Source organism: Neophocaena asiaeorientalis, unplaced genomic scaffold (assembly GCF_003031525.2).
Source record: "Neophocaena asiaeorientalis asiaeorientalis breed wild unplaced genomic scaffold, Neophocaena_asiaeorientalis_V1.1 scaffold633, whole genome shotgun sequence".
Lineage (NCBI taxonomy): Eukaryota > Metazoa > Chordata > Mammalia > Artiodactyla > Phocoenidae > Neophocaena > Neophocaena asiaeorientalis.
In genome coordinates, this window is record NW_020173395.1 from 1,393,057 (window position 1) to 1,420,174 (window position 27,118).

At 39.3% G+C, this 27,118-nt stretch overlaps 1 protein-coding gene across 1 annotated transcript in view; it reads left to right on the plus strand.

Annotated features, from left to right (window-relative positions):
* KIF13B (kinesin family member 13B) overlaps positions 1-27,118 on the plus strand; it is a 198,236-nt gene that overhangs the window by 11,326 nt on the left and 159,792 nt on the right. Inside the window, exons 3-4 of the mRNA XM_024746932.1 lie at positions 159-367; positions 18,279-18,372. Coding sequence (XP_024602700.1) covers positions 159-367; positions 18,279-18,372 — 303 coding nt within the window. The remainder of the gene's footprint in view (positions 1-158; positions 368-18,278; positions 18,373-27,118) is intronic.

A 27,118-nucleotide genomic window follows, 5' to 3' on the forward strand; every position in this document is an offset into this window, starting at 1 on the left:
TAGCCCCCTCCCGCCCGGTCAGCCCCGAAGAGTTGCCCGGTGGCCGCGGCAGACGGAAGCCGAGCGAGAGCCTCGGCGGCGGCAGGATGGGGGACTCCAAAGTGAAAGTGGCTGTCCGGATCCGGCCCATGAACCCTCCTGTCTCCCTGCCCTTCTAGGAGGGCGCCCGTGCCCCTGTCTCGCTTCCTTCTTTCCCACCCGGCCCCTGGTACCGCGCCTCGCCGCGCCCCCGCTCTCGGCCCGCCAGCTGTCAGCGCGGCCCCCGCCCTGGGGTCCTCACCCTCCGGCCTGGCCCGGGACAGCCGGGGACCCCCAGGCCCCACGTCGGTGGCCCAGGCGCCCCGACCCCGCACTCCTGTGGCCCGTGGCAGGAAGAAGGGCAGGGAGTTGGGGTTACTTCTGAGAAAGCAGTCTAGTGCAAAAGTCCTTCCTCTTGGCTTTTCACTTTATATTCCTTTAACCTGGATTGTCATGAAGACTTGTAAATACTTTGATTGAATTTGGGTAGAGGAGTTGCCCTCCCCCGACCCCCCGCTTTTTCTTGACTGTTAAGAAAGTTTTGTTTTTGCTTGAAGTCATATTCGTCATCTCTCAACAATAAATAGATTAGGTGCCAAGATTCTTGTGAAATTGTATCTTTCAGACATTCTCTCAATTCTGCAGGGAGGGTAGAGAAAGCAGATAAACAGTATATTTTAAATCCTCTTTAGACAGTCAAATGTAATGGAGAAAACCTGACTCAAGTCAGAGGAGGTGGGCCAGGCCTTGGCTTTAATGCTTAACTAGCAGCGTGACAGGGCAAGTTACTTTAAGTGAGATATATTGGAAGCACCTCCTATATATATCAGGTGATATTAGTGGGATCATTATAGTCCCAGGAAATGACTTTTCAGCTGAGAAGGCTCTTAACTAATGCGAATCATTCGTGTAAGTACCAGAATCATTTTCTCAGTCATTTTCGCAACTTCTTTGTTTGTAGTTGTTTATTTATTTATTTTATTATATTTATTTTTGGCTGCGTTGGGTCTACGTTGCCGCGAGCGGGCTTTCTTGAGTTGCGGCGAGCAGGGGCTACTCTTCGTTGCCTTGCGCGGGCTTCTCATTGCGGTGGCTTCTCTTGTTGTGGAGCACAGGCTCTAGGCACGTGGGCTTCCATAGTTGTGGCTCGCGGGCTCTAGAGCGCAGGCTCAGTAGTTGTGGCTCACGGGCTTGGTTGCTCCGCAGCACGTGGGATCTTCCTGGACCAGGGTTCGAACCCGTGTCCCTTGCATTGGCAGGCGGATTCTTAACCACTGCGGCACCAGGGAAACTCTGTAGTTGTGTTGTTTAAGTCTGTGTAGAAATGGAGTTGCTTTCTAGTTGTCTTTGCTGTCTTTGGTATATATTGAGGTACACAGTCCAACAGGATAACATGCTTTCTGGGTTTGTCCTCTTGGAAGTTTTTTTTTTTTTTTTTTGGAGTTGGTGATTCCTCTTGTCCCTGCTTGGCTTAAGGCTGTCAAGATGACACAAGAATCTTCCCTAAGAACTTAATTACTTTAAGTTCTCAACGAGTTCACGTTTTGGGTCTTCAACCTTTGCCTCATTAATTCCATGCTCTGACAAAATGAAAGAACTTAGATGAACTCTGACAGTTTCCAAAAGCTTCTAGTCCTCGAGTGTTCAGGCAGCTTTATTTCAATTCACTTCAAGTTTATTACCATCACAGTGATTAAAACAAAACAAAACAAAACACCAAGCTGCAGAAAACACAACTTAGCTGGGATTTGATTCTGAAAGGATGATTTCGGCACAGTAAAAAAATTTCCTATTCACGAAAAACTTGGGAAATGCCAGTGCTAAAAAGAGGCAGCTAACCCCCCACCACCGAAGACCTATCTCGGATAATTAAAATTCTTTCCTCTTTCCCCTCCCCCGATCTTGAGTTTCAGTTTTCCAGGGGAAGCACTATCCTTTTTACTTATAAATTGACATTGATTAGATTGTAATAATTGTCAGTATCAGAGGTTCAGGGGGTACTTAGAATAATACTTTTAGCTTTGGAAAAGATGTTAGTTGTCCCTTTGGCTGAACTCATTTTAAAATTAAGGTTTATGCATAGATCCATTACCCTATAAGTAGAAGCGCGTTGTTCATGGTATACTGCCTTCTGATTCATTTAGTGCTGTCTCTTACCTAGCCTCACATTTCCTGAATGCACATGGACTTTTGTTTTTAGTGATTACTACAGATAATTAAAAGTGGTTCTATTTCTATTTTGTCATAAAGCAGTCATTTACATAAATCTAGAGGTTCTTGTGGAATACAATGGAGTGGAATTCTAAAGCCAGTGATTTTTATACTGCTGTGTAGAGTTTGCTTAAAAAGGGTAAAACAAAGTCATATCCCTTTCCGGTAATTTTGAAAAAAATTATTACTGTGACCAATTATTACTTCCGGGAAAATTAATGGATTAAGTAATAGTATACAATTCTGATGAATAGTAAACTTTCAGTCATAATTGTTTCTCCCTTAGCAGGTTAGTGCAGGAAGCAACCTCAGAAATCACTCTTCACAAATGAGAATGAGATGAGAATGGGTTCCTGGGATAATGTAGTTTTACTCTAAAGACTGATAATTGGAATCACGTTAGCTACTTGTTGAGGAAAATCTGAAATTTGCAAGAAGCTCCTAGTGTACCATTAAGTCCTTCATGTGATTCAGTATCTGACTGTGCTTAGGTGTTAAGGTAGATAATTGGTTTATTATTTAACATTTATCATGGAATTAAGAGTGTTTCAGTCTTTTTTGCTAAATTACATGTGGGCTTGGGAAACTTAGTTATTTGAACATTCAGCCCTACTTCAATAATAGCAAGAATTGTAATGACTAATGAACATGCTTTTGTCGGGAATGTTTTTCTTGTTATACATTTTAACATTATACTAAGAAAACAAAAAATAAAAAGGAAAGTGTCTCTGACATTCTTTCACCTTAACAATTCACGCTCATTTTTCTTATTTTCTTATTTTCATTCCAGTTCGTACTTACATACATATGTAATTTTACGTAGTTTTAATACTACAACTTTTGTTTTTGTTTTCTTCATTTGAAGTATGCACTTAAACAGCTAAAGTAAAAGAGGTTAAGCTTGTTTTGTCATGAGATCTGGGAGTTCTATTTGCAGTTCTGTTTGTCATCTCTCAGACCTGTACAGCTCACCAGGTAACCTCTTTGTGTTCTGTAAACTGTAAGGAACACCCATTCATACATTATTAACCAGTGAAATTATTAAGTGAGCCGAAAGTTTTACAAGCATAATTGATGGCACTAGTTAGATCAGCGACACTCTCCTGTTCAGGACTTTGATGTTTTATAACTTTAGATGGCTTAAAAAATATTTAATATTTATTGAACGCCTGCCAGGTATCTACCTTATCTTAGTATGGGATCTTATTGCCTTCCCTCAAGGGGCTTCCAGTGTTTAAATATGTATGAGATTAACTATCAAAATAAAAAAATCTATATAAAAAGTGTTTGGGATATATCTTTGCTGTCTACCTAGCCTAAGGTGATGAAACCGGAAATTACATTAGAAATTTAGCTAGAGAGAAAAAACAGTGAAATGGGTTATTTCAGGTGTTAGGAAGCATGGACAATAAATTTATTTTAACAGGTATTTCTCAACGGTTTGCTTTGAATTTTTCAGTACTTGATGCAGTGAAAATCACGGAGAAGAATCAACACAGTGAAAGACACAAAGAATAATGTAATGTCTAACTAGGAAAAGAAGTCAGTGCTTAAGTGAATCACAGTCTAGTTTCTCAGTGGATAAGATATAGACGATAAAAATGAAAATCAAAACCATTTAACGAGGAAGACTTTTTTATGTTAGAAAAAGCAGAATGTAAAACAGTATGTGTAACTATATGGTTGAATCTACTATTATTATTACTATGTTAAAAATGTAAACAGGAATGGGAAAGGGCTAGAAAGAAACATGAAAAAATGAGACTGATCTTGTTGGGGGAATTTTATTTCCTAAAAACTTTCTCTTAGTGTTGTCTAGTATTAGAGTATTCAGTTTTTAAAAGTGCATTTTATGGTTTATGCTCATAAGGAAATGACCGTCATGTGAAAAGATAAGATTAAAAGGTAAACACCTTCAGCAGATTGCTAGTTACTAAAAGTACCAGGTGAGTGATAGGGAGATGTAGGAATTTAGAGTGAAGGATCCCTGGAAACCTGGTGATTAGGGGAGGCGTCTTTCTCTGTGGAGGGAGGAAGCTTATGGTGCCTGGTGGGAGGGGTGGGGAGTTGGTTCTCTGAGGAGGAAGTATGGCCTGAGAGCAAAGGCATGGGGACAGGAATGAGCCAGGCAAGTTTAGGCACAGAGATGAGATTAGCGTGTGCTAACACAGGGAGGAGTGCTCCGTGAGGTTAACTGGAGAAGGCTGAGATTAGGAAGGTCAGGCGGAGTTGCAGGGGCCCCAGAAATCTGGCTTCAGGGTGGCTGGTCCATGTGCTCTGTTTAGCTTTTGAGAACTTCGTGTGAGTCTTGGACATAAGCATGACGGAAAAAGATCGCCAGATCTCAGGGCAAGATTGAAAGCCTGGGTAGGTAACTGATTCAGGGTATAGCTAGAAAACATTTACAAGCGTGTGGTGGAAATGAAGCCATGTGAATAGGAAGATTAAGGAGACCAGTCAAAACTAAGTGAGCAGTCGTGAATCAAAAGACAGGTGAAACTGAGGAAGTAGGAGGAAGCTTGGAAGACCCTGGCCCGTCAGTGAGGAAAACAGGTGATCCTTGGGAATCAAGGTGCAGGGTTGGGTGGGAGAATCTGTTTGAAACAGGAAGGAGTCTTTGACCCTGAGCCCATTGGTGGTTCTTAAGCCTTCTCAGATAACTGGTGTTGGAATTAGGGATGACTGTGGATGGAAATTTCTGACATATTTTCTGAAACAGAAGATGCTTGTTTTATTAGCATCTGCTTGAGATGCTAATGGAGGATGAGACACACATCTATCACAACATTCTTTTGTTTCCGCTGTCAACTCCGTGACTGAAAAATGGGATTTATACATATAGGGCTAGAGGCTTTTGGAGAAGAAAGTACAAGTTTATCAAATCAAATCAAAACTTGTTTGAATTGGCATTACTTTAACCCCCCACCCCCCCATAAAACAATGACTAACGTCAACTTTTCCATTTCTTAAGTTCTGAAGATGGAAGAAACCACTGGCAAAAATATTGGTTAAGCAGATGGATTGAGCTGTTTAGTGAGGGAAATGGGTTCGTTATTGATCTCTATGCTTGCTGATCAGCTTCCCTTTGTGTTCAACAAAGCATATTCTTAAAAAAGCTTGGCTGAGAGAAGCAGTGTAGTCATTAGGGAAGTGTGTGAAACTAACTGGTGTATGGGACACGAAATCCATGACTTAATTGGTCCTGGGCTTTAGCTCTCAGAAGCTGTAGGTATCTTTAAAAGCTGGTAGTAATGAATTCGCCTATTCAATTTAACATGTGTTGATTGAGGAAAAAAATAATAGATACTTTTTGAGAGCTTTCTGTTTGTGAGCTACACAGTTCATTCCTTTTTATACATTCTTCAAATAAAACTTTGAAAGGTAGTTATACAATTTCTTTTTAACAGAATCTCAGAGAGGTTAGGTAACTTTCCCAGAATTACAAAACCAGTATTTTGGAACCCGAATTTCACCTATTTTGCCATTAAAACCTGTGGTTTTACTACTGTATCAGACATGATGATCTTTAGAGGGGCGTTGCATTCCTGAGCTTGCGTAATTTTCAAAGATGTGCAGGATATATGAGAAGCATAAGTCATGATCTTTGACCACAAGAGCTCACTGTCTTGTTGGTAGTAAGATACGCAGGTGAATCAGTTATGAGTATAGTACACAAAGCAACGATGGCAGTGCCTTATGAATTAAATGGGGATGGGGCTTGAGAATGATGAGGCATGGGTTGAAGGCAATTGACAGGAAGGCATGGCAGGTGCGGTGCACAAGATGAGTTGCTGGACTTAGCAAAACATGGATGTAGGAATTAAGCAAGAACAGTGAGGAAGTTAGCTGTAAAAATTCAGACAGCAGGAAGGAGACAGTATCTGTATAATTAACAGTTAAAGAGAGGTTGCTGTGCATCGACATGGTCCCAAGCACTGAACTAGATTATTTTAGGTTAATCCTCACAAAAATGCTAGGAAGAATTTATAACTCATTTTACAGATGAGAAAATGGGAACTTGAACAAGCTTAGCCACTTGCCCCAAATCACATAACTATCAAGTGGAGAAACTGGGGATTGGAACCTGGGCAGTTCAGCTCCAGAGCCCCAGCCCTGAACTTCCAGCTTTTCCAAGAAAGAACAGAATAATATAGGGAGTGGGGCATGAGAAGAGTGGTGGAAGGTGGTCTCACTGAAGTCGTGAGGTTTGTGGGGAGCAGAGGGATATGAAGAGGGGTGAGGTACAGGCAGGTTCAGAAGAGTCTCTGGCAGGGTTGGAGGAGTGCAGTCACTATAGGTTTTTTTTTTTAAGGTAAAATTGGTATGTAACAGTATATTAGTTTCAGGTGTACAAGGTAACTCTTAAAAAGTGACCACCACGATAACAATAAGTCCAGTTACCAAACAGTTAACCCCCTTCACCCATTTGCCACCCCTACCCCCCTCCGCTCTGTAACTACCAGTCTGTCTTCTGTGTCTGTAAGTTTTGTTTTGTTCTTTTTTTTTTTTTATATTCCACATGTAAGTGAAATCATACGGTGGTGTTTGTCTGATGTACTTCGCCTAGCACAATACCATCAAGGTCCATCCGTGTTGTCGCAAATGTATAGGTTTTTGAATGGAGCAGTGGCACTGTTAAAGTGATGCTTTAGGAAGGTAAATTAAGCTGTGTCTCTATCTTGCTCACAAGCTAATACATTAGCTTGTTTCTGTTTCATGAATGCTGGAGGAAGACACAGGACTTTTGGGTCAGAGGATTTACGGCGCAGCAGGTGGCAGGAGCGGTTCCCTTTGCCTGCAAATCCCACAGGGGTGACATGGAGGGGTCCAGATGGATGCTGTGCAGGCAGTGGGTTGGGTTGCATCTGAGGAGCACTGAGCTGGGGGACTCGACTGATTTTACGTGGTAAGCAAGCCTGCTCTTTGTCCTGAGGGTTGCTGGCTGCAAACACATTCCTGAGAGGTGGGTGGGGTAAAGAGCATTCCTGGCCTTGCAGTCTAGACACACCCGGCAAGAACTTGTCAAGGTGGTATGAAAGCAACTGAGATTTGGGAAATACAGGAAGACTGCAAAGCTTCTGGTTTAGATAACTGAGTGAATGAGTGCTGGTGTCATTAACTGAGATCAGAAACATGGGAGAAGCAGGTTTTAGGGTGGAGGTGTGGGAAATTATGAGCTCCATTCTTGGACATTCAACAATATTTAGTCATTGCTTATCACGTGCCATGCACTGCACCTACAACTAAGATGTAGTACGTGCCTGGAAGAAACGCAACAGACTGGTTGAGTTTTAGGTTCTGAAGTGCAGCCAAGCGGATGGCTGCAGAAAGCTGTTGTACAGGAGTCTGAAACTAAGGGACTAGAGATACGTGTAGATTTGGGAGTCGTTACTATATTTAGAAGATAGGACACCAAATTAAGGCATGCGTGAAGGACGAGGTCACAGAGGCCAAGAAGAGAGGCATAAGGAAAAGCAGGTGAAAGTAATGTGGGGGCGCAGGGCAAAAAATGGCAGAATAATTTTGACTGAATGAATGAATTGGTGTTGGCATGTTGGTAGTGGGCTGAGAAATCAGTGGGTGTTTCCATATGGAAGCAGTGTGTATACGTCAGCATTCATCTAAGAAGCTCCATACAGAAATATTATTCAGTCATAAAAGGAATGAAATAATGCCACTTGCAACAACATGGATGGACCTAGAGATTATCATACTAAGTGAAGTAAGCCAGACAGGGAAAGACAACTATCGTATGATATTGCTTATACGCGGAATCTAAAAAAAAAGATGCAAATGAACTTATTTACAAAACAGAAATAAACCCACAGACATAGAAAACAAGCATATGGTTACCAAAGGGGAAGGGGGGAGGGATAAATTAGGAGTTTGGGATTAACATACACACACTACTATAAATAAAATGGATAACTAACAAGGACCTACTGTATAGCACAGGGAACGATACTCAATATTTTGTAATAACCTATAAGGGAAAAGAATCTGAAAAAGAATATATATGTGTGTGTGTATATATATAGCTGAATCCCTGTGCTGTACACCTGAAACTAACACAGCATTGTAAATTAACTATACTTCAATTAAAACAAAAAAGCTGGGCTTCCCTGGTGGTGCAGTGGTTGAGAGTCCGCCTGCGGATGCAGGGGACATGGGTTCGTGCCCTGGTCTGGGAAGATCCCACATGCCGTGGAGCGGCTGGGCCCGTGAGCCATGGGCGCTGAGCCTGTGTGTCCGGAGCCTGTAAAAAAATAGAAATAGCCAATAGAGAGGGAAGTTTTTTTAAAATTAATTAATTAATTTATTTTTGGCTGCACGTGGGCTTTCTCTAGTTGTGGGAGCGGGGGTTACTCTTCGTTGCCGGTGCACAGGCTTCTCATTGCGGTGGCTTCTCTTGTTGTGGAGCATGGGCTCTAGGCGCGTGGGCTTCAGTAGTTGTGGCTCGCGGGCTCTAGAGCGCAGGCTCAGTAGCTGTGGCGCACGGGCTTAGTTGCTCCACTGCATGTAGGATCTTCCCGGACCAGGGATCGAGCCCGTGTCCCCTGCATTGACAGGCGGATTCTTAAACACTGTGCCACCAGGGAAGTCCCTAGAGACGGAAATTTTTGAAGTATAGGGGGAAGAGGATAATTATATAATGGGAAAGCCCGGGAGTGCTTAATTTTCTAGGTGAGGTAGAATGTGAGGTTATTAATTGAGAGTAAGAAGAATTGGGTTGGCTGGGATCTTCAAAGTAGTGAGTGTCTAGAAGTGTGGTTGAAGGACTTGAACCATAATTTATATCCATTGAGGGCAGTGGGACCGTTCCTTCTCAGCTGTTTTTGAGATGTAGTTCATGTATCAAAAGTGTATAATTCAGTGGCTTTTAGTGTGTTTGCAGAGCTGTGCAACCATCAGCACTGTCCGACTCCAGAACATTTTCATCATCCCAAAGAGAGACTCTCTCGTTAGCAGTCGCTCTCCATCCACACGCACACCCTCCCCTTTCCCCACAGCCCCTGGCAGCCACTAATCTACTTCTTGTCTCTGTGGATTTGCCTTTTCTGGACATTTACCATAAATCATACAGTATATGGACTTTTGTATCTGCTTTCCCTTGGCATCGTGTGTTCAGGATTTATCCATGTTGTAGCATGAATCAATACTTCATTCCTTTTTAAAGCTGAATAATATTCTGTGATATGGATATGCTGCATTTTGATGCCCGTTCATCAGTTGATGGGCATTTGGCTTGTTTCCATTTTTTAGCTATTAATGAACATTTATATATGTTATTGTATATTTTCATTTCTCTTGAGTATGTGTATACATGGAAGTGGAATTGCTGGGTCATATAGTAACTCTAACTTTTGAGAAACCGCTAAATTGTTTTCCAAAGTTATTGCACCATTTTACATTTCCACCAACAATGTATGATGTTTCTAGATTACTGCCATCCTAGTGGGTGTGAAGTGGTATCTCATTACGATTTTTGATTTGCTTGTCCCCAATGTCTAGTGATGTTAATTAAGCATCTTTTCATGTAATTAAGCCATTTGTATATCTTTTCAGAGATCCCTATTCAAGCCCTATTCTTATTTTTAAAATTGAGTTGTCTTTTTATTATTGAGTTCTAAGAGTTCTTTGTATATTCTGAGTACCAGTCCCTTAACAGATACATGATTTGCAGATACTGTCTTGAATTTGTGGGTTTCCTTTTCATTCTTTCAGTGGAGTCCTTTGAAGCACAAAAGTTTTTCATTTTGATGTGGTCCAATTTATCTTTTTTTCTTTTGTTGCTTGTGCTTTTGATTTGATATCTAAGAAACTGTTGCCTAACCCAAGGTCATGTGGATTTAATGCCTATGTTTTCTTCTAAGAGTTTTATAGTTTTAGCTCTTATATTTATTTAGGACTTTGATCTGTTTGGAGTTAATTTTTGAATGTGGTGTGAGGTAGAGGTCCAATTTTGTCTTTTTGCATGTGAATACCCAGTTGTCCCATCACCATTTGTTGAAATGACTATACTTTCCCCATTGGATTGTCTTGGCACCCTTGTTGAAAATTAGTTGACCATAAATGTGACAGCATACTTCTGGATTCTCAAGTCTATTCCAATGATTTATACGTCTGTCCTTAGGTTAGTATCACACTGTCTTGATTACTGTAGCTTTGTAGTAAGTTTGAAATTGGTGAGTGTAGTCTTTCTACTTTGTTCTTCTTTTTCAAGATTGGTCTGGCTATTCTGGTTTTGCCTTATAAGTTTTTAAATACCTGCTTTCTAACCCTCTGAAGTTGATTGGTTTCTTGAAAATACACATTTTATGTTTTGGGCCACGTAAGATTATTTCAATTATTTTGGTATTACCCCATCAGGCATCGTGTCTTGGATCTTCCTTCATTCCTCAGTTTTTTCTTTAGCTGTATTAGAACTCGGTTATATTTTATCTTTTGTTTATTGAATAGATTCTCATGTTCACTGGTAAAAACATAAAAGTAGGTGATTAGGATATTTTATATATCTCTTACTAGAAAGCAAACTACCAATTGGTTTTTTACCTCTGTGGCGTCACCTAATTTTCTTTTTCCTTGGGTCAGTGGGTCCCAAGCAACTTGTAAGTGTAGTAAAGAACTATAAGTCTTATTCCCTATTCTGCAAGTAAGAATACTACATTCCAGTTGGGAAAACAAGTGCTTCATACATGAAATATGAGTTATGAATATCATCAGCATGCATAGACATGTAAAAATACTAGGCACATGACACAATTTAGTTGAAAATAGAACCATATATAGCATGCAAAATTTGCAATTTAATTAAAATGTGAATCTTACAAATAATTTACTATCTTCCTTTTAAAAATGGATCCTAGTGAATTTGACAGTAAGTTATAGCTTTTTAGGAATGTGACATAGGTAAAGGGAGGTTCATTTATATATCTGAGTAGTAGATTTTGTTTGAAAATTACTATTAATTTTCTGGAGAATTAGAAAAGCAGGTTACTGAATGGGCAACTCAGAATTATTTTGTCCACACTGAGAATGATGCATTTCCCCAGATGGAATATGAGTTATATAAAGGGAGTCTCCCACGCCCCACCTATCTTTGACTATGATGTCATTGAAGAAAGAGCCATAGCTGATTTATGCATTGAAGAAAGACTTGTTTCAAATTATTGTTCACTTTTACAAGGTGACTAATTTGCTGGCTGAGTAAGCTGAATTATCAGCCGTTGATATTTTATTCACCTTGAGGAACTTGACCTAGAAAAAGATCCTGTTTGGGAAATAATATGGGATCTTTAATGTTAGTGGACTAAATTAACTTTCTTTCCTTCCTCCTTTCTTTCTTTCTCCCTCTCTTTCTCTCTTTCTTAATATTTTTTTAAAAAAATATTTATTTATTTATTTATTTTTGGCTGCATTGGGTCTTTGTTGGGTCTTCGTTGCTGTGCACGGGCTTTCTCTAGTTGCAGCGAGCGGGAGCTACTCTTCGTTTTGGTGCGCAGGCTTCTCATTGTGGTGGCTTCTCTTGTGGAGCATGGGCTCTAGGCGCATGGGCTTCAGTAGTTGTGGCTCGCCGGCCCCAGAGGGCAGGCTCAGGAGTTGTGGTGCACGGGCTTAGTTGCTCTGCGACACGTGGGATCTTCCTGGACTAGGGATAGAACCTGTGTCCCCTGCATTGGCAGGCGGATTCCCAACCACTGCACCATCTCTTTCTTTTTTAAAGGACTCGTGAATACATCAAAGAATTCATGGTTCTGAGTACTATAAAGCTTGATTAATCATGACCTAAACTTATAGCACTACTTAACTCGAAGATAACTCTGGTTTTTTATTGGTTTTCAGACATAGTACTAATTAAATCCCAATCTCATAATTTTAGGCTTCACTGAGAATAAACTGTTGTCCATATGTTACTTATTATAATAATGAGTATTTAGTGCTATTTTTTATTGTGGTAAGATAGATATAACATAAAATTTACCATCTTAAACCATTTTTAAGGGTACAGCTCAGTGGCATTAGGTACGTTCACATTGTTGTACAGCCATCACCACCATCCATCTCTAGAACTTTTTTATATTGCAGAACTGAAACTCCATGTCCATGAGATACTAACTCCTTTAGCCCAGCCCCTGGCAACTACCATTATACTTTTTATCTCTATGAGTTTGACTACTCTAGGTGTCTCATATAAGTGGAATCCTACAAAACTTATCCTTTGGGACTGGTTCATTTTACTTAGCATAATGTCTTCAAGGTTCATCCATGTTTTAGCAGAATTTCATTCTTTTTTTAAGGTTGAATAATCTTCCATTGAATATATATACCACATTCTGTTTATCCGTTCATCCATTGATGGAAAGTTGGGTTGCTTCCACCTTTTAGCTATTGTGAATACTGCTATGAACATGGGTGTACTTTAATGCTCTTTTTGCAAAGGTAGTGCATAGCAGCTGGGTATTTATCTTCTTAATCTAAGTATTGTTCCAAACTAAGAGGAAGATGTTTATGTTTTGGATTTTTGGTAGGTGTTAAAAATTTTTTTTTTCTTTTTTAAATTCACCTTAAATTTAAGGCCTAAATTTGGTATTGCTATTTAGTCAATTAATATTTAATCACAGCTTTGCTTTCTAAGCAGTATAGAGCAAGAAGTTTTCCATGGAGAAAGTGTCATATTTAGAGTTTTGTAGCAGTATAGTTTCATTCAAGCATTGGTGGCATTTGGTGATAAAATGCTTTTCATATATCTGACCCTTAAACTCTCCTCAAATCTCACTGCTCTTATTTGCTTGAGTGTGTGTCCTAGGTGTTCCACCCATATTCTAAACAGTCTTGTGAAAAGCCTTCTTTTAACAGCATTGGGGTGGGAATTTTGTTTGGTAATAAAAACTGAGCTAATAAAGAAGTGAAGATAGTTGTTTATATTTTGAAGGCCACCTCCACTGGGTGTTAAATGTAGGGACATTTGTAAGTGTTGTACTCTTTAAGACAAAATGAGTTTAGGTTGGATATATTAGATATTAGGTAATTCTTTGAATTATATAGGATTTTCCAGGGATTGGTTCCTGAATCATGCCGTTTAATGCTTTCAAACTATTAGTGTGTCTAATGAAGTCATGAGGGGCAGGATGGAGGAGCTGTGAAGAGTATAGGGAAAAAGCCTACAAATATTGAAAGAAAACGTTTGAATCCTTTTTCAATTCCAGATCATCTGAAATGAAGGCAAAACTCTAGTGGGGGCGGGGGAGATATTTGATTTAAGGCTTTGCAGGCATGCATTCTAGATGAGTACTTTTGCGTGCAGAACTATACATGCAGCTCCTTTGCTCAGACCTAAGGTTCTTGCAAGAAACTAATATCTAACTTTGTGGTGGGTGGTGAGATGGAGATTCTGAGTCACTACAATTTCTGGAGCCTTGATAAAGCATTTGTGTATAATATAGATTTGACTGCACAGGGTCAGCCAATACAATATGGTCAGAGGTCATTAAGGGGTAGTATTAACAAAGTATGATGATTGCAAACCTTTTTTTTTTAGGGTGTGGAGTGTTTTTATTTTTTTAACATCTTTATTGGAGTATAATTGCTTTACAATGGTGTGTTAGTTTCTGTTTTATAACAAAGTGAATCAGTTATACATATGTTCCTGTATCTCTTTGCAAACTTTCTTGAGCTCTGGGCCTAAGGAAAGAAAGAAGTAAAAATGCATGTTTGAAAAGTTTTTGCATTGTGGCTGAGGCTTTCCTGCAGCATTTCTGTGGTAGTATAGAGTGGATTTAAACACAAAGTATTAGAAATAGGCTTTCCTACTAGTTGACCACAGTGAGACATCTGCCTTTCCAGGGTAGTCTTCCACACCTGGGTAAAACATATGTCTGATGTTTTCAGTTTCTCTTTGCCTGAAAAATGTATTGGCTAAAAGAAAGACCACTAAATTTTTGGTACTTCTAGATTATATCTTTGAGAACAAATGTAGAATAACTGATGTGAGAAAGGTTGAGTTGTGGTAGGCACCAGGAGGGAAATTTTTGTTTTTGTTTGCATTTGTCTCAATTATATAAGTTAAAGGAAACAAAAAAATCATCTTTCCTGGCAGTGCAGATACTCTAAAGTTGTAATGAGTTTGACATTGACATTTGGCCAAGGTTCTTAGGGAAATACAAAATGACTCCAGTGTAGTGCAGTTTCTTTCCTTAGAGCATATCTTTGGGTAATAGAGATAAGGCAAACAGAAACAGTTTCATACTTTGGGTCAGAAATTTTGAAGAATATAAGAACATAAACATGATGTGGCCATGTTTCTCTTTATTGAGATGTAGTTCATGTATGATATAATTCAACCAATTAAGTGGTTTTTTATTTTTTAAACTTAAAAAAAAATTATTTATTTATTTATTGGCTGTGTTGGGTCTTCGTTGCTGCATGTGGGCTTTCTCTAGTTGCGGGAGCGGGGGCTACTCTTTGTTGCTGTGCGCGGGCTTCTCATTGCGGTGGCTTCTCTGTTGCAGAGCACAGGCTCTAGGCACACGGGCTTCAGTAGTTGTGGCACGTGGGCTTCAGTAGTTGTGGCTCGCGGGCTCTAGAGCGCAGGCTCAGTAGTTGTGGTGCATGGGCTTAGTTGCTCCGCAGCATGTGGGATCTTCCTGGACCTGGGCTTGAACCCGTGTCTCCTGCATTGGTAGGCGGATTCTTAACCACTGCGCCACCAGGGAAGTCCCCAATTCAGTTGTTTTATTGTGCTCATGCAGTTGTGAAAACAGTCAGCACAATTTTAGTACATCTTCATCACCCCCAATAGAAACCTATACCTACTAGCAGTCACTTCTCAGCTCTGGGCAATAACTAGTCTATTTTCTGTCTCTGTTTGCCAGTTCAGAACGTTAGAAATAAGTAAAGTCATACAATATGTGGTCCTTTGTACTGCCTTCTTTTACTTAGCACAAGCTTCATCTATGTTGTAGTATGTGTCAGTACCTTATTCCTTTTAATAGCCAAATAGTGTTCCATTTTATGGATATACCACATTTATCCATTCATTAGTTGATGGACATTTGGGTTGTTTCCACTTTTTAGCTATTATGAGTAGCCAAATAATACTGCTATGAACATTCATGTACAAACTTTAGTATGGACATAGGTTTCTCTTGGGTATATGCCTAGGAGTGGGAATTTCCGGGTCATATACTAATTCTGTGTTTAACCATTGAAGAACTGTCAGACTATTTTCCAAAGTGACTGCATCATTTTACTTTCCCACCAGTAATGTATGAAGGTTCCAATTTTTCCATGTCCTCACCTATACTTACCTGTCTTTTTTTTGACATCAAATTACACTTTATTATTTTTTCTTTTTTAATTGAAATATAATTGACTTACAATATTATATTAGTTTAAGTTATCTTTTTGGTTAGAGTTATGCTAGTGGGTGTGAAGTGGTATCTCATTGTGGTTTTGATTTGCATTTCCCCATTGTCTAATGATGTTGAGCATCTTTTCTTGTGCTCATTAGCCATTTCTGTATCTTTTTTGGAGAGATGTCTGTTCAAGTTCTTGGCCCATTTTAAAATTGAATTTTTAAAAATTCATTTAAGATTTTTTAAATTGAGTTGTAGGAGTTCTTTATATTTTCTGATGCAAGTTCCTTATTTGATATATGATTCACAAATATTTTGTTAATTTTGTGGATTGTTTTTTTCCCAAGAATTCTCTTTTCTCTCTTTTTAAAAAAATTATGTATTTTTTTTTTTTTTTTTTACAGTAGGTCCTTATTGGTTATCTGATTTAAATATAACAGTTTGTACTTGTCAATCCCAAACTCCTAACCTATCCCTCCCCCTGCACCCTTCCCCCTGGTAACCATAAATTCATTCTCTAAGTCTGTGAGTCTGTTTCTGTTTCGTAGATAAGTTCATTTGTATCATTTTTTTTAGATTCTGCATATAAGAGATATCATATACTATTTGTCTTTTTCTGTCTGACTTCACTTAGTATGATAATCTCCAACTCCATCCAAGTTTCTGCAAATGGCATTATTTCATTCTTTTTAATGGCTGAGTAATATTCCATCGTATATGTATACCACATCTTCTTTATGCATTCATCTGTTGATGGACGTTTAGGTTGCTTCCATGTCTTGGCTGTTGTAAACAGTGCTGCAGTGAACATTGGGGTGCATGTATCCTTTTGAACCACGTTTTTCTCCAGATATATGCCCAGGAGTGGGATTGCTGGATCATATGGTAGCTCTATTTTTAGTATTTTCTTTTTTTTTTTTTGCAGTACGTGGGCCTCTCTCACTGTTGTGGCCTCTCCCATTGCGGAGCACAGGCTCCGGACGCGCAGGCTCAGTGGCCATGGCTCACGGGCCCAGCCGCTCCGCGGCATGTGGGATCCTCCCGGACCGGGGCACGAACCCGTGTCCCCTGCATCGGCAGGTGGACTCTCAACCACTGCGCCACCAGGGAAGCCCCTTTTTTTTTCTTTTTTTGATTGCACGACATGTGGGATCTTAGTTCCCTGACCAGGGATCAAACCCGTGCCCCCTGCAGTGGAAGCATGGACTCTTAACCACTGGACCGTTGGGAAGTCTATTTTTAGTTTTTTTAAGGAACCTCCAAACTGCTGTCCATAGTGGCTGTATCAATTTACATTCCCACCAACAGTGTAAGAGGGTTCTCTCTTCTCCACACCCTCTCCAGCATGTTTGTAGATTTTTTGATGATGGCCGTTTTGACTGGTGTGAGGTAGTATCTCATTGTAGTTTTGATTTGCGTTCCTCTAATAATTAGCAATGTTGAGCATCTTTTCATTTGCCTCTTGGCCATCTGTATGTCTTCTTTGGAGAAATGTGTATTTAGGTCTTCTGCCCATTTTTTGATTGGGTTGTTTGTTTTTTGATGTGGATTGTCTTTTTACTCTCTTGATGGTGTCCTTTGAAGAACAAAATTTTTCATTTTGATGAGGTTGTCCCAGCACTATTTGCTGAAAAGGCTATACTTTCTCCATTGAATTTCTTGGCACTGTCATCAAAATCATTTGGCCATAAATATGAGAGTATAATTCTGTACTCTCTGTTCCATTGATCTATATGTCTATCCTTCTATCCTTATATTAGTACCACAATTAACTGTAGTTGTTTAGTAAGTTTGAAATTGTTGAGTTGTCGTCTTTGTATTTTGTTCTTCAAGATTTTTTGGCTGTTCTAGGTCTTGTGTATTTCCATATAGATTTTAGGATCAGCTTGTTAACTTTTGAAAAAAAGTTAACTTGGATTTTAATAGGGATTGCCTTGAATTTTTATAGACCAATTGGGGGAGTATTGCTATCGTAATAGAATTAAGTCTTTCAATTCATGAACATAAGTTGTTTTTCTATTTGTTTAAATGTTTAATTTCTTTCAACAATGTCTTGGAATTTTCAGTGTATATATTTTGTACTTCTTTTAAATTTATACCTAAGTATTTGAATCTTTTTGATGTTATTTTAAATGAAATTGTTTTATTAACTTCATTTCTGGATTTTTTATTGCTGGTGTATAGAAACAGCTGATTTTTGTATATTAATCTTGTTTATTCTAGTAAACAAGTTGTTTACTAGTAGTTTTTCTAGTTGTTTATTCTAGTAGTTTTTCTAGTTGTTTATTCTAGTAGTTTTTAGTGGATTCTTTAAGATTTTCTATATATAAGATCATATAGTGTGCAAATAAAGGTAGTTTTATTTTTTCTTTCCAATCTGGATGCCTTTTATTAGTTTTTCTTGCCTAACTGCCCTGACCAGAAATTCTAGTCCAATTTTGAACGGAAGTTGCAGTAGTAGACATCCTTGTCTTATTTCTGATGACAGAGGGTAAGCCGTTCAGTCTTTTACTGTTAAGTGTGATGTTAGCCGCAGGTATTTTAGATGCCCTTTATCAGGTTGAGGAAGTTCCTTTCTGTTTCTAGTTTGTTGAGTTTTTATCATGAAGGAGTGTTGGATTTTTTGTCAAAAGCTTTTTTCTGACATAAATTACTTCAAAATGACTAATTTTTTTTCTTTTTTTTAATCTGCAGAAATTGACTTGCATACCAAATGTGTGGTGGATGTAGATGCAAACAGGGTTATTCTCAATCCTGTAAATACCAATCTTTCCAAAGGAGATGCCCGGTAAGTTAAACAGTGTTACGATCAATGGATTTTTAAATGGCGGAAAGCAGCAATGGCTGCTGAACTGAGTTCAGTTGAACAAATATTGAATGCTTACTATGTGGAGACATATTGCTGCCAGATAGACGAGGTCTGTAATACGGAGTGACTGAGTGCCAGAATGCGTGTTGTAGGCAGTAATGGTATTGGAAGGTCCGAGAAGAGAGTGTCAGTTAGATTGTGAAGTAACTGAGGAAGGCTTCTTGAGGAGGTGGTACTGGCTGGAGGCTTAGGTAAGATGTGAACGGGAAGAAGTCGGGTAAAAGGGAGGGCTTTTAGGTTGTTCCTCAGTGTGTGTTGTTTTTACTTCTGCCAATTCTCATCCTGTCTGTCACTTAGAGCCCATTTCAAGTGCTGTTTTCTTCCTGAAGACATTCTTGCAGCCCTTAGTGATTCCTCTCTTTTAAGGCCTCATGAACTATAATCTGTACTACCTAATTTAATTATTATATATTGTTTTGAATTATTAATTGTAGCTTAACAGTAGATTTTAAGGTCTTGGAGGGAAGAGACTCTGTCAGGGGTTGGGGATGAATACTTGAGCATCAGTTCTGGATTTGGGTGATAGTATGAAGAAAAGACAGGGCAAGAAGTTGTAAAGAAATTGAATGTGGGGAGGAAGGAAGAGATTAATTTGGTTTTTCTCAGCAAGTGCGGGAAAATTAATTTAATCACGTAAGTTGGAGTCAGTTTACAGAAGACCTTGAAAGCAGATGAGATTTGGCCTGTATTTTTACGGGTAGGATGTCATCTTTGACAGTTTTTTAATTATTGTGATTAAAGAGGTGGATTCGGAAGAGCTGTTGGATGGCAATGCAGAGAATAGGTTAGAGTGGGGAAAAGACTGGCTGTTTGCAGAGATCAGCTCTATCAGAGATGTTTTCGTGCCGATCCTGGAAGTGGAGAACACATAGTGCCCGCCATGATGCTTTGCACAAAGTAGGTGCTTCAGAGTACTTGTAGAGCAGTGCTGTATATGGAAATATACCCGGAAGGTACTCCATAAAGGTTCCTTCAAGTTGAATTGCATTGAAAAGAGCACTGGCCTTGGAGTCAGAAAATCTGAAATAGAATCCCTACTTATGTTATTGTAGTTAGTTTTTTTTTTTTTTTTTTTTGGTACGCGGGCCTCTCACTGTTGTGGCCTCTCCCGTTGCGGAGCACAGGCTCCGGACGTGCAGGCTCAGCGGCCATGGCTCACGGGCCCAGCTGCTCCGCGGAATGTGGGATCTTCCCGGACCGGGGCACGAACCTGTGTCCCCTGCATCGGCAGGTGGACTCTCAACCACTGCACCACCAGGGAAGCCCTGTAGTTAGTTATTTTTAAAATTAATTTTTATTGGAGTATAGTTGATTTTTAAAAAATTATTATTATTATTATTTTTTAGTGGTACGCGGGCCTCTCACTGTTGTGGCCTCTCCCGTTGCGGAGCACAGGCTCTGGACGCACAGGCTCTCAGCAGCCACGGCTCACGGGCCTAGCCACTTCGCAGCATGTGGGATCTCCCCGGACCGGGGCACGAACCCATGTCCTCTGCATCGGCAGGCAGACTCTCAACCACTGTGCCACCAGGGAAGCCCTAAAAATTATTTTTTATTGGAGTATGTATTTTTAACTTTTTTGAGCCTTATCTGTAAGATACCTGCCTTACCTGTCTCACACCTCTATGAGATCAAATTAGTGATTGTTAAAGTGCTTTGTAAAGTGTTCTGTAAATGTTCAGGTTTATTGTTATTGATGTAGAGATATTTCTTAAGCATCTCTGGGATATGCCATTATTAGGGTGGGAAGGGTATAGATGTGTCAAGAAAGGTGCTGGGATTTTGAGCCTACTAACTGAATGACCTGTTGTCCTGAGTGTTAATTGAAAACATTAATTTGGGGGCTGTTTATTGCTCTTAGAGCTTCCAATCTGAAGACTATGGCTTTCTTTGGCCATGTGGGCGACTCTGAACAAATTTGGAGGCAATACCCTCTGGTAGAAAGAATATGGGCTTTTTATACAGGCTGATGGATTCAAATTCTGGCTCTGCCACTCGCTGGCATGGTTATCTACCTGTGTTTTTTATTTGTAAAGTGTTTTCATTTTCTGTTGCTGTGTAACAAATTACCTCAAAAGCTTAGTGGTTTAAAACGACAATAACCATGCATTATTTCCTGGTTTTTGTGGGTCAGGAATGGAGACAGGGTGCAGTGGGCACGGCTTGCTCTGCTCCATGCTGTCTGGGGCCTACTGGGAAGACTCGAAGGCTCACCTGGGTCTGGCAGTTGGTGCCATCTGTTGGCTGGAGAGGTTTCTGGGGCTGTGGGCAGAGTACTTGCTCACAGTCTGGTGGCAGGTTCCAAAGGCAAGCGTCCTGGGAGCACGAGAAAGCCAGGTGGAAGAAGTATTGCCTTTGATATTCTAACCTTGGAAGTCACACAGTGTCATTTTTGTCACATTTTCTTGCTCAAGTCTGGTATAAAGCTCTACACAGTTTCAAGAAGAGGAAACATAGACTCATCTTTCTTAGGGTGGAGGAAAGTTAGTGTCAAATCAGGAAAGCATTTGGGGTGGGAGATGCATTGTTGTGGCTCCATCCACAAGTGTGTACCTGGTGAGGTAATTGTGAGAATAAAATGAGCACATAGAAGCTTTTTTAAAAAATGTTTTCTTTCCTTTAGAGACCTTTAAATCTTAGGGATTTGTGAAAGAATTAAATAGCACTTTTTGGTTCCATAGAGTATCTTGGATGACTCTTTTTTTATGTGTCCTGAAAACAGAGATTGAATATTAACTCAGTGCTGTGGAGTACTGTCTGATAAAAAAAAAAAAAAACTTTTAGAAATGACAGCTGTCAATAAGGTTGGTATGTAATGGCTTTTGGTGAAGTAAAGTTAGGAAGCACAGCTGCTTAAAAAACAACTCTTTATTGAAGTACATACTATACATACAGAAAAGTAGATATAACTTGATGAATTTTCATAAGTTGAACAGTCCTGTAGCTGGCGCCCAGATTAAAAACAAGAACATTACTAGTGTGACAAAAGACCACCTCATGAGAAGCACTTTTTCTTTTAATGTAATATCAAGGTGAAAAGGGAAAACAGAAATTTTGGGATGTAGCAGTTCAGTGGTATATGTTGACTCCATTAAAAGAAAAAAATAGGAGGGAAAGCACAAATTACAAACTTAAGGTTAATTACCGTCTAGTTTGTAGAATGACTAATCCATACAACAAGTTATGGTTTTATAGGAGGTATACTTGTATTGGGTTGGCCAAAAAGTGCCTTCAGTTTTTAAGTAAAAGTAAAAGACATATTTTTCATTTTCACCAAGAACCTTATTGAACAACATAGTCACCCTTTTGTTCCACTACCTTCTGCCATTTTTCAGGCAACTTCATAATTCCATCTTCTCAAAACCTTTTATTTTTTTGAGCAAAGAACTGTTCAAGGTGCCTTTTACAGTCTTCCAGGGAGTTGACATTTTTTCCATTAAGAGAATTTTGTGAAGACCAAAATGAATGGAAATCCGAAGATGCAATGTCTGGTGAATACGGCAGATGAATCAGAACTTCCCAGCCAAGTTGTAACAGTTTTTGCCTGGTCATCAAAGAAACATGCAGTCTTGAGTTATCCTGATGGAAGATTACGTGTTTTCTGTTGACTAATTCTGGACGCTTTTCATTGAGTGCTGCTTTCAGTTGGTCTAGTTGGGAGCAGTACTTGTTGGAATTAATCGTTTGGTTTTCCAGAAGGAACTCGTAATAGAGGACTCCCTTCCAGTCCCACCATATACACAACATCACCTTCTTTGGATGAAGACCGGCCTTTGTTGTGGTTGCTGTTGGTTCATTTCACTTGCCCCACAGTCTCTTCCATTCCCCATTATTGTACAGTATCCACTTTCATCGCCCGTCACAATTTGTTTTAAAAACGGAACGTTTTCAGTACGTTTAAGTAGAGAATCGCAGGTGGAAATACGGTCAAGAAGGTTTTTCTTGCTTAACTTATGTGGAACCCAAACATCAAAGCAATTAACATAACCAATATGGTGTGAATGATTTTCAACGCTTGATTTGGATATATTGAGTATGTCGGCTATCTCCCGCGTGGTATAACGCTGACTGTTCTCAATTAATGTCTCAGTTTGATTGCTGTCAACTTCACCTGGTCTACCCAACCACAGAGCATCGTCCAGCGAGGATTCTCCAGCACGAATCCTTGCAAACCACTTTTGACACGTTTGATCAGTCACAGCACCTTCTCCATTCACTGCACAAATCTTTTTTGACATTTCAGTTGTGTTTTTACCATTTATGAAATAATAAAGTATAATATGCCAAAATGTTGCTGCTTTCTTTCCATCTTCAATATTAAAATGGCTACACAAAAATTCACCAATTTTAATGTCTTTTTTAAATGCACACTGATATGACAGCTGTCACAATACAGTCTAACAAAATTGTTTCGAATGAAGTTAAAGACAACTAAGTGCTATTAGAGCCATCTTAAGGGAAAAACCGAACGCACCTTTTGGCCAACCCAATAGCAGAGAGCCAGGGATTTGAAACTAACATTAAAAAAAGTGGTTTGGTCAGTCTAAATCACTAGTCAGAAAGGCTCAAATTAATGTTTTTCCTTTAAAAGCTACAATATCCTTGTTTTTAGAATAGTATCCAATCCTATTAATATAAAAATATGACTAGTTATGTATACTTACAACCTAAGTTAGTATACTTTGAAAGTGAACATGTATACATTTTATAACAGTAGTTTGTATATTTTTCTGATTAATTTTGCATTAACTTCTGAAAGTTTCATGTTTATGCTTATTAAAGCTAATAAAAGTCATGGTTAAATGAGGAGGAAGACCATTTTTAGCCTAACAGCTTAATCATGGGAATTTGGGAAACATTTTTGCTGTGCTATATATGTGGAATTTCAAAACTGTTTTGAAAAATAAGATGCTTAAAATTCAGAAAATTGATCGTACATGGCTAACGAGATTAAGAAATGCTGACTTTGGAGTCAGACATCCTGGACTGAATCTCAGCTCTGCTACTTAACGTGTGTGATGTGGAGCAAGTTACGTAATTGTCCTCTGCCTCAGTAAAGTGGAGATTATAGTAGTACCTGCCTATAGGTTGTTATGAGGATTAAGTGAGTTAAAATATGTAAAGTGGCAGTGCCTGGTGTACAGTTAACCTTATGTAAAAAGTTAGCTATTACTTTGACTCTTACTGTTACTGTTATTATGGCCTGTATTCAAGTTGTAGTCCATGGTATGTTTGTGAGCTATAACTTCATAAAGGAAGTAAAATTTTTTTTAAAATTTATTGTTTATTTATTATTTTTGACTGCGTTGGGTCTTCGTTGCTGCGTGAGGGCTTTCTCCAGTTGCGGCGAGCAGGGGCTCTTCTTCGTTGCGGTGCATGGGCCTCTCATTGCAGTGGCTTCTCATTGTGGAGCATGGGCTCTAGGTGCACGGGCTTCAGTAGTTGTGGCACACGGGCTTCAGTAGTTGTGGCTCGCAGGGTCTAGAGCACAGGCTAAGTAGTTGCGGCACATGGGCTTAGCTGCTCTGTGGCATGTGGGATCTTTCCGGACCAGGGCTCGAACCCACGTCCCCTGCATTGGCAGGCGGATTTTTTTTTTTTTTTTAATAGATGTTGAGGGTAGGAGTTTAATAGTTTATTAATTTATTTTTGCTGTGTTGGGTCTTCATTTCTGTGTGAGGGCTTTCTCTAGTTGTGGCAAGCGGGGGCCACTCTTCATCGCGGTGCGCAGGCCTCTCACTATCGCGGCCTCTCTTGTTGCGGAGCACAGGCTCCAGACGCGCAGGCTCAGTAGTTGTGGCTCACGGGCCTAGTTGCTCCGCGGCATGTGGGATCCTCCCAGACCAGGGCTCGAACCCGTGTCCCCTGCATTAGCAGGCAGATTCTCAACCACTGAGCCATCAGGGAAGCCCCCTAAAAACTTTTTAAACCAAAATATATTCAGTACTTGAGTATACATGCCTATCAAGAAATTACCTAGTTCTAGAAAAATTTCAGCTTTGCAAAGTCAGAAACTTTATCTAGTTTGCCCAAAGTTGGTGGGGCTCTTAGGGACTAACATGCCATGTGTTAGAGAGATAGCCCCTTAATTTTAAGTTTACAGTGAACAAAATATTAATCCCTGTCATCCAGGCTTCTCCGTAGTATCAACCAACTGGGGAAGCCAGGTTAAAACATTGCTTGTGAACATAGGGTAAGAACAAAGGGACGTTTTATTAAATATGGAGAAGATTAAGGACAGACTCTATTCCACAGCACTCTACTCAAACACCCTAGGGACTGAAACACTTGTATCCACCAGTTGGGTCTTTTTCTTCTATATATAGTACTAGATACACATTGACAGATTTGATCTATTTGTTTTCTCTTGCAGAGCCATACTGCTTATACTAGTAGTACGTTAAATGTCTTTTTGGAATTACCCTTTTGCACTAAACCAGTTTAGTTTTCTAGACTGGTCCATGGGCTTTCCCAAATCTTCAGCACCATATTTACAAATCATCTTTTAGGGCTAATAAGTGACTAATTCATTATCTATTCTTAGTAGATTTTTACAAGTGTAATTCTCAGTGTGTGATTCTTCACATTTAGGAGTCCTTTAAGTCCCTTTTATCACTAGTTACAATAATACCATGATGTAGAACAGTCCCTTTTTAAATAGCTAAATACATCTTTAAGCCTTATTTTGTTTGAATTATGTCTTAAAACATTAACATTTTATCTTATAATAAAATGTTAATGCTAGTGCTTGTCACCATGATAGGACAAAACAGTTTCTTAGGCTAAGTTTTATCTTCTGCCTTTTGCCTCATTCCCTCCTCTACCCACCAGACAGGCCTTTGCTGCTCACTCTGGCTAAAAAATTGAGATACTTAAAATGTTTTCAAAGGGAGTGAGGTGTGATTTCTCATGGAGAGTGGCAGCCTCCACTTTATGAAACAGTTGTGTTGTGAAAGTTATGTTTCTGTGAGTTTGGAAATGAGAATGCATTTTCCGATAGGTATTGACAGTTGTTTCTAGGAAAAAGGCTGTTCTATTAAAAATAGTGACTAGTTTGGCCCACAACTCATACGGTAAAGTTTGCTTGTTTGTTTTTGCTGTGCGTGTATGGAGATAAAGAATGCGTTGACTATCAGTAACTAATATACTTTGGCGTCATGTGCCAAAGGTGCCAACAGTTTTATCCACTGTTGTTTTTGCACCATCAATGCAAATATCAACACAGTGAAGAAGGCAAATGTCTTAGTATTTTATGAAAATAGTTTTGACCTCAAGACCCACTGAGAAGCTCTAGGAAACTCTCAGGAGTCCTCAGACCACAATTTGGGAGCCAAAGTTAGACTGAATGGATGTCTTTGGTTTATTTTTAAACTACTTTATTGAGATATAATAAGCATATCATATAATTCATACCTTTAAAATGAACAGTTTCAATGGTTTTTATTATATTTACCAGCACAATTATTTAATTTTATGATACCTTTATCACACTGTTAATCTGTGTTCCGTCTCTAGGTTTGAGATTTACCTATTCTGGACATTTCATATAAATGAAATACAATTTGTGGTCTTCTGTGATTGGCTTCTTCTTACTTAGCATAATGTTTTTGAGGTTTATCCATGTTATAGCATTTATTGGTACTTATTCCTTTTTATGGTGGAATAATATTTCATCATATTCTGTTTTGTTTATCCATTCATCAGTTGATGGATATTTGGGTTGTTTCCAGTTTTTGGCTATTATGAATAATGCTGCTGTGAACATCTGTATACAGGTCTTTCTGTGGACATATGTTTCTGTTTCTCTTAGATAGATGTTCAGGAGTGGACTTTCTGGGTCATATGGTACCTCTGTGCTTAACATTTTGAGGAATTGTCAGACTGTTTTCCAAAGCGGCTGCACCAATTTACATTTCCACCAGCAGTGTATGAGGATTCCAGTTTCTTTGGCTTTTAAAGAACCCTCGTTTACTGTAAGGAAAATGGTGGTGACTCTGGCTAATTGGAGAGTGTATACCCTGCCCGAAGGCATTCAGATTACAATTAAAAAACAAAATAATTGAGCAAAGTTTTAAAAAATATAGTGTATAAAAAGGTTTAAAGAATAAAACACTTAGGCACCTGTCACTCAGTTTAATAAATCATTACCAATACAGTTAAAGCCTATTGTGAACAGCCTCCAATTTTAATGCCTTTCTTCTCCACCACAGTTAACAACTTTTCCAGAATTTGGTTTTTTATCTTTCTGTTTCTTTACATTTTCACTATGTGTGTTTGGAAATTGTTTGCACAATATTATGTGTCCACAAATGCCTTTTTCTAGTAAAGGGTCAGAGAGATATGTGACTCAAAAAAGACTGCCTACTAAAGTATAATGCCTGATTTTTTAAAAAAATAAATTTATTTATTTTATTTATTTTTGGCTGTGTTGGGTCTTCGTTGCTGCGTGTGGGCTTTCTCTAGTTGTGGCGAGCAGGGGCTACTCTTTGTTGCGGTGCGCAGGCTTCTCATTGTGGTGGCTTCTCTTTGTTGTAGAGCATGGGCTCTAGGCGCGTGGGCTTCAGTAATTGTGACATGCGGGCTCAGTAGTTGTGGCTTACGGGCTCTAGAGCTCAGGCTCAGTAGTTGTGGCTCACGGGCTTAGTTGTGCTGCGTCATGTGGGAT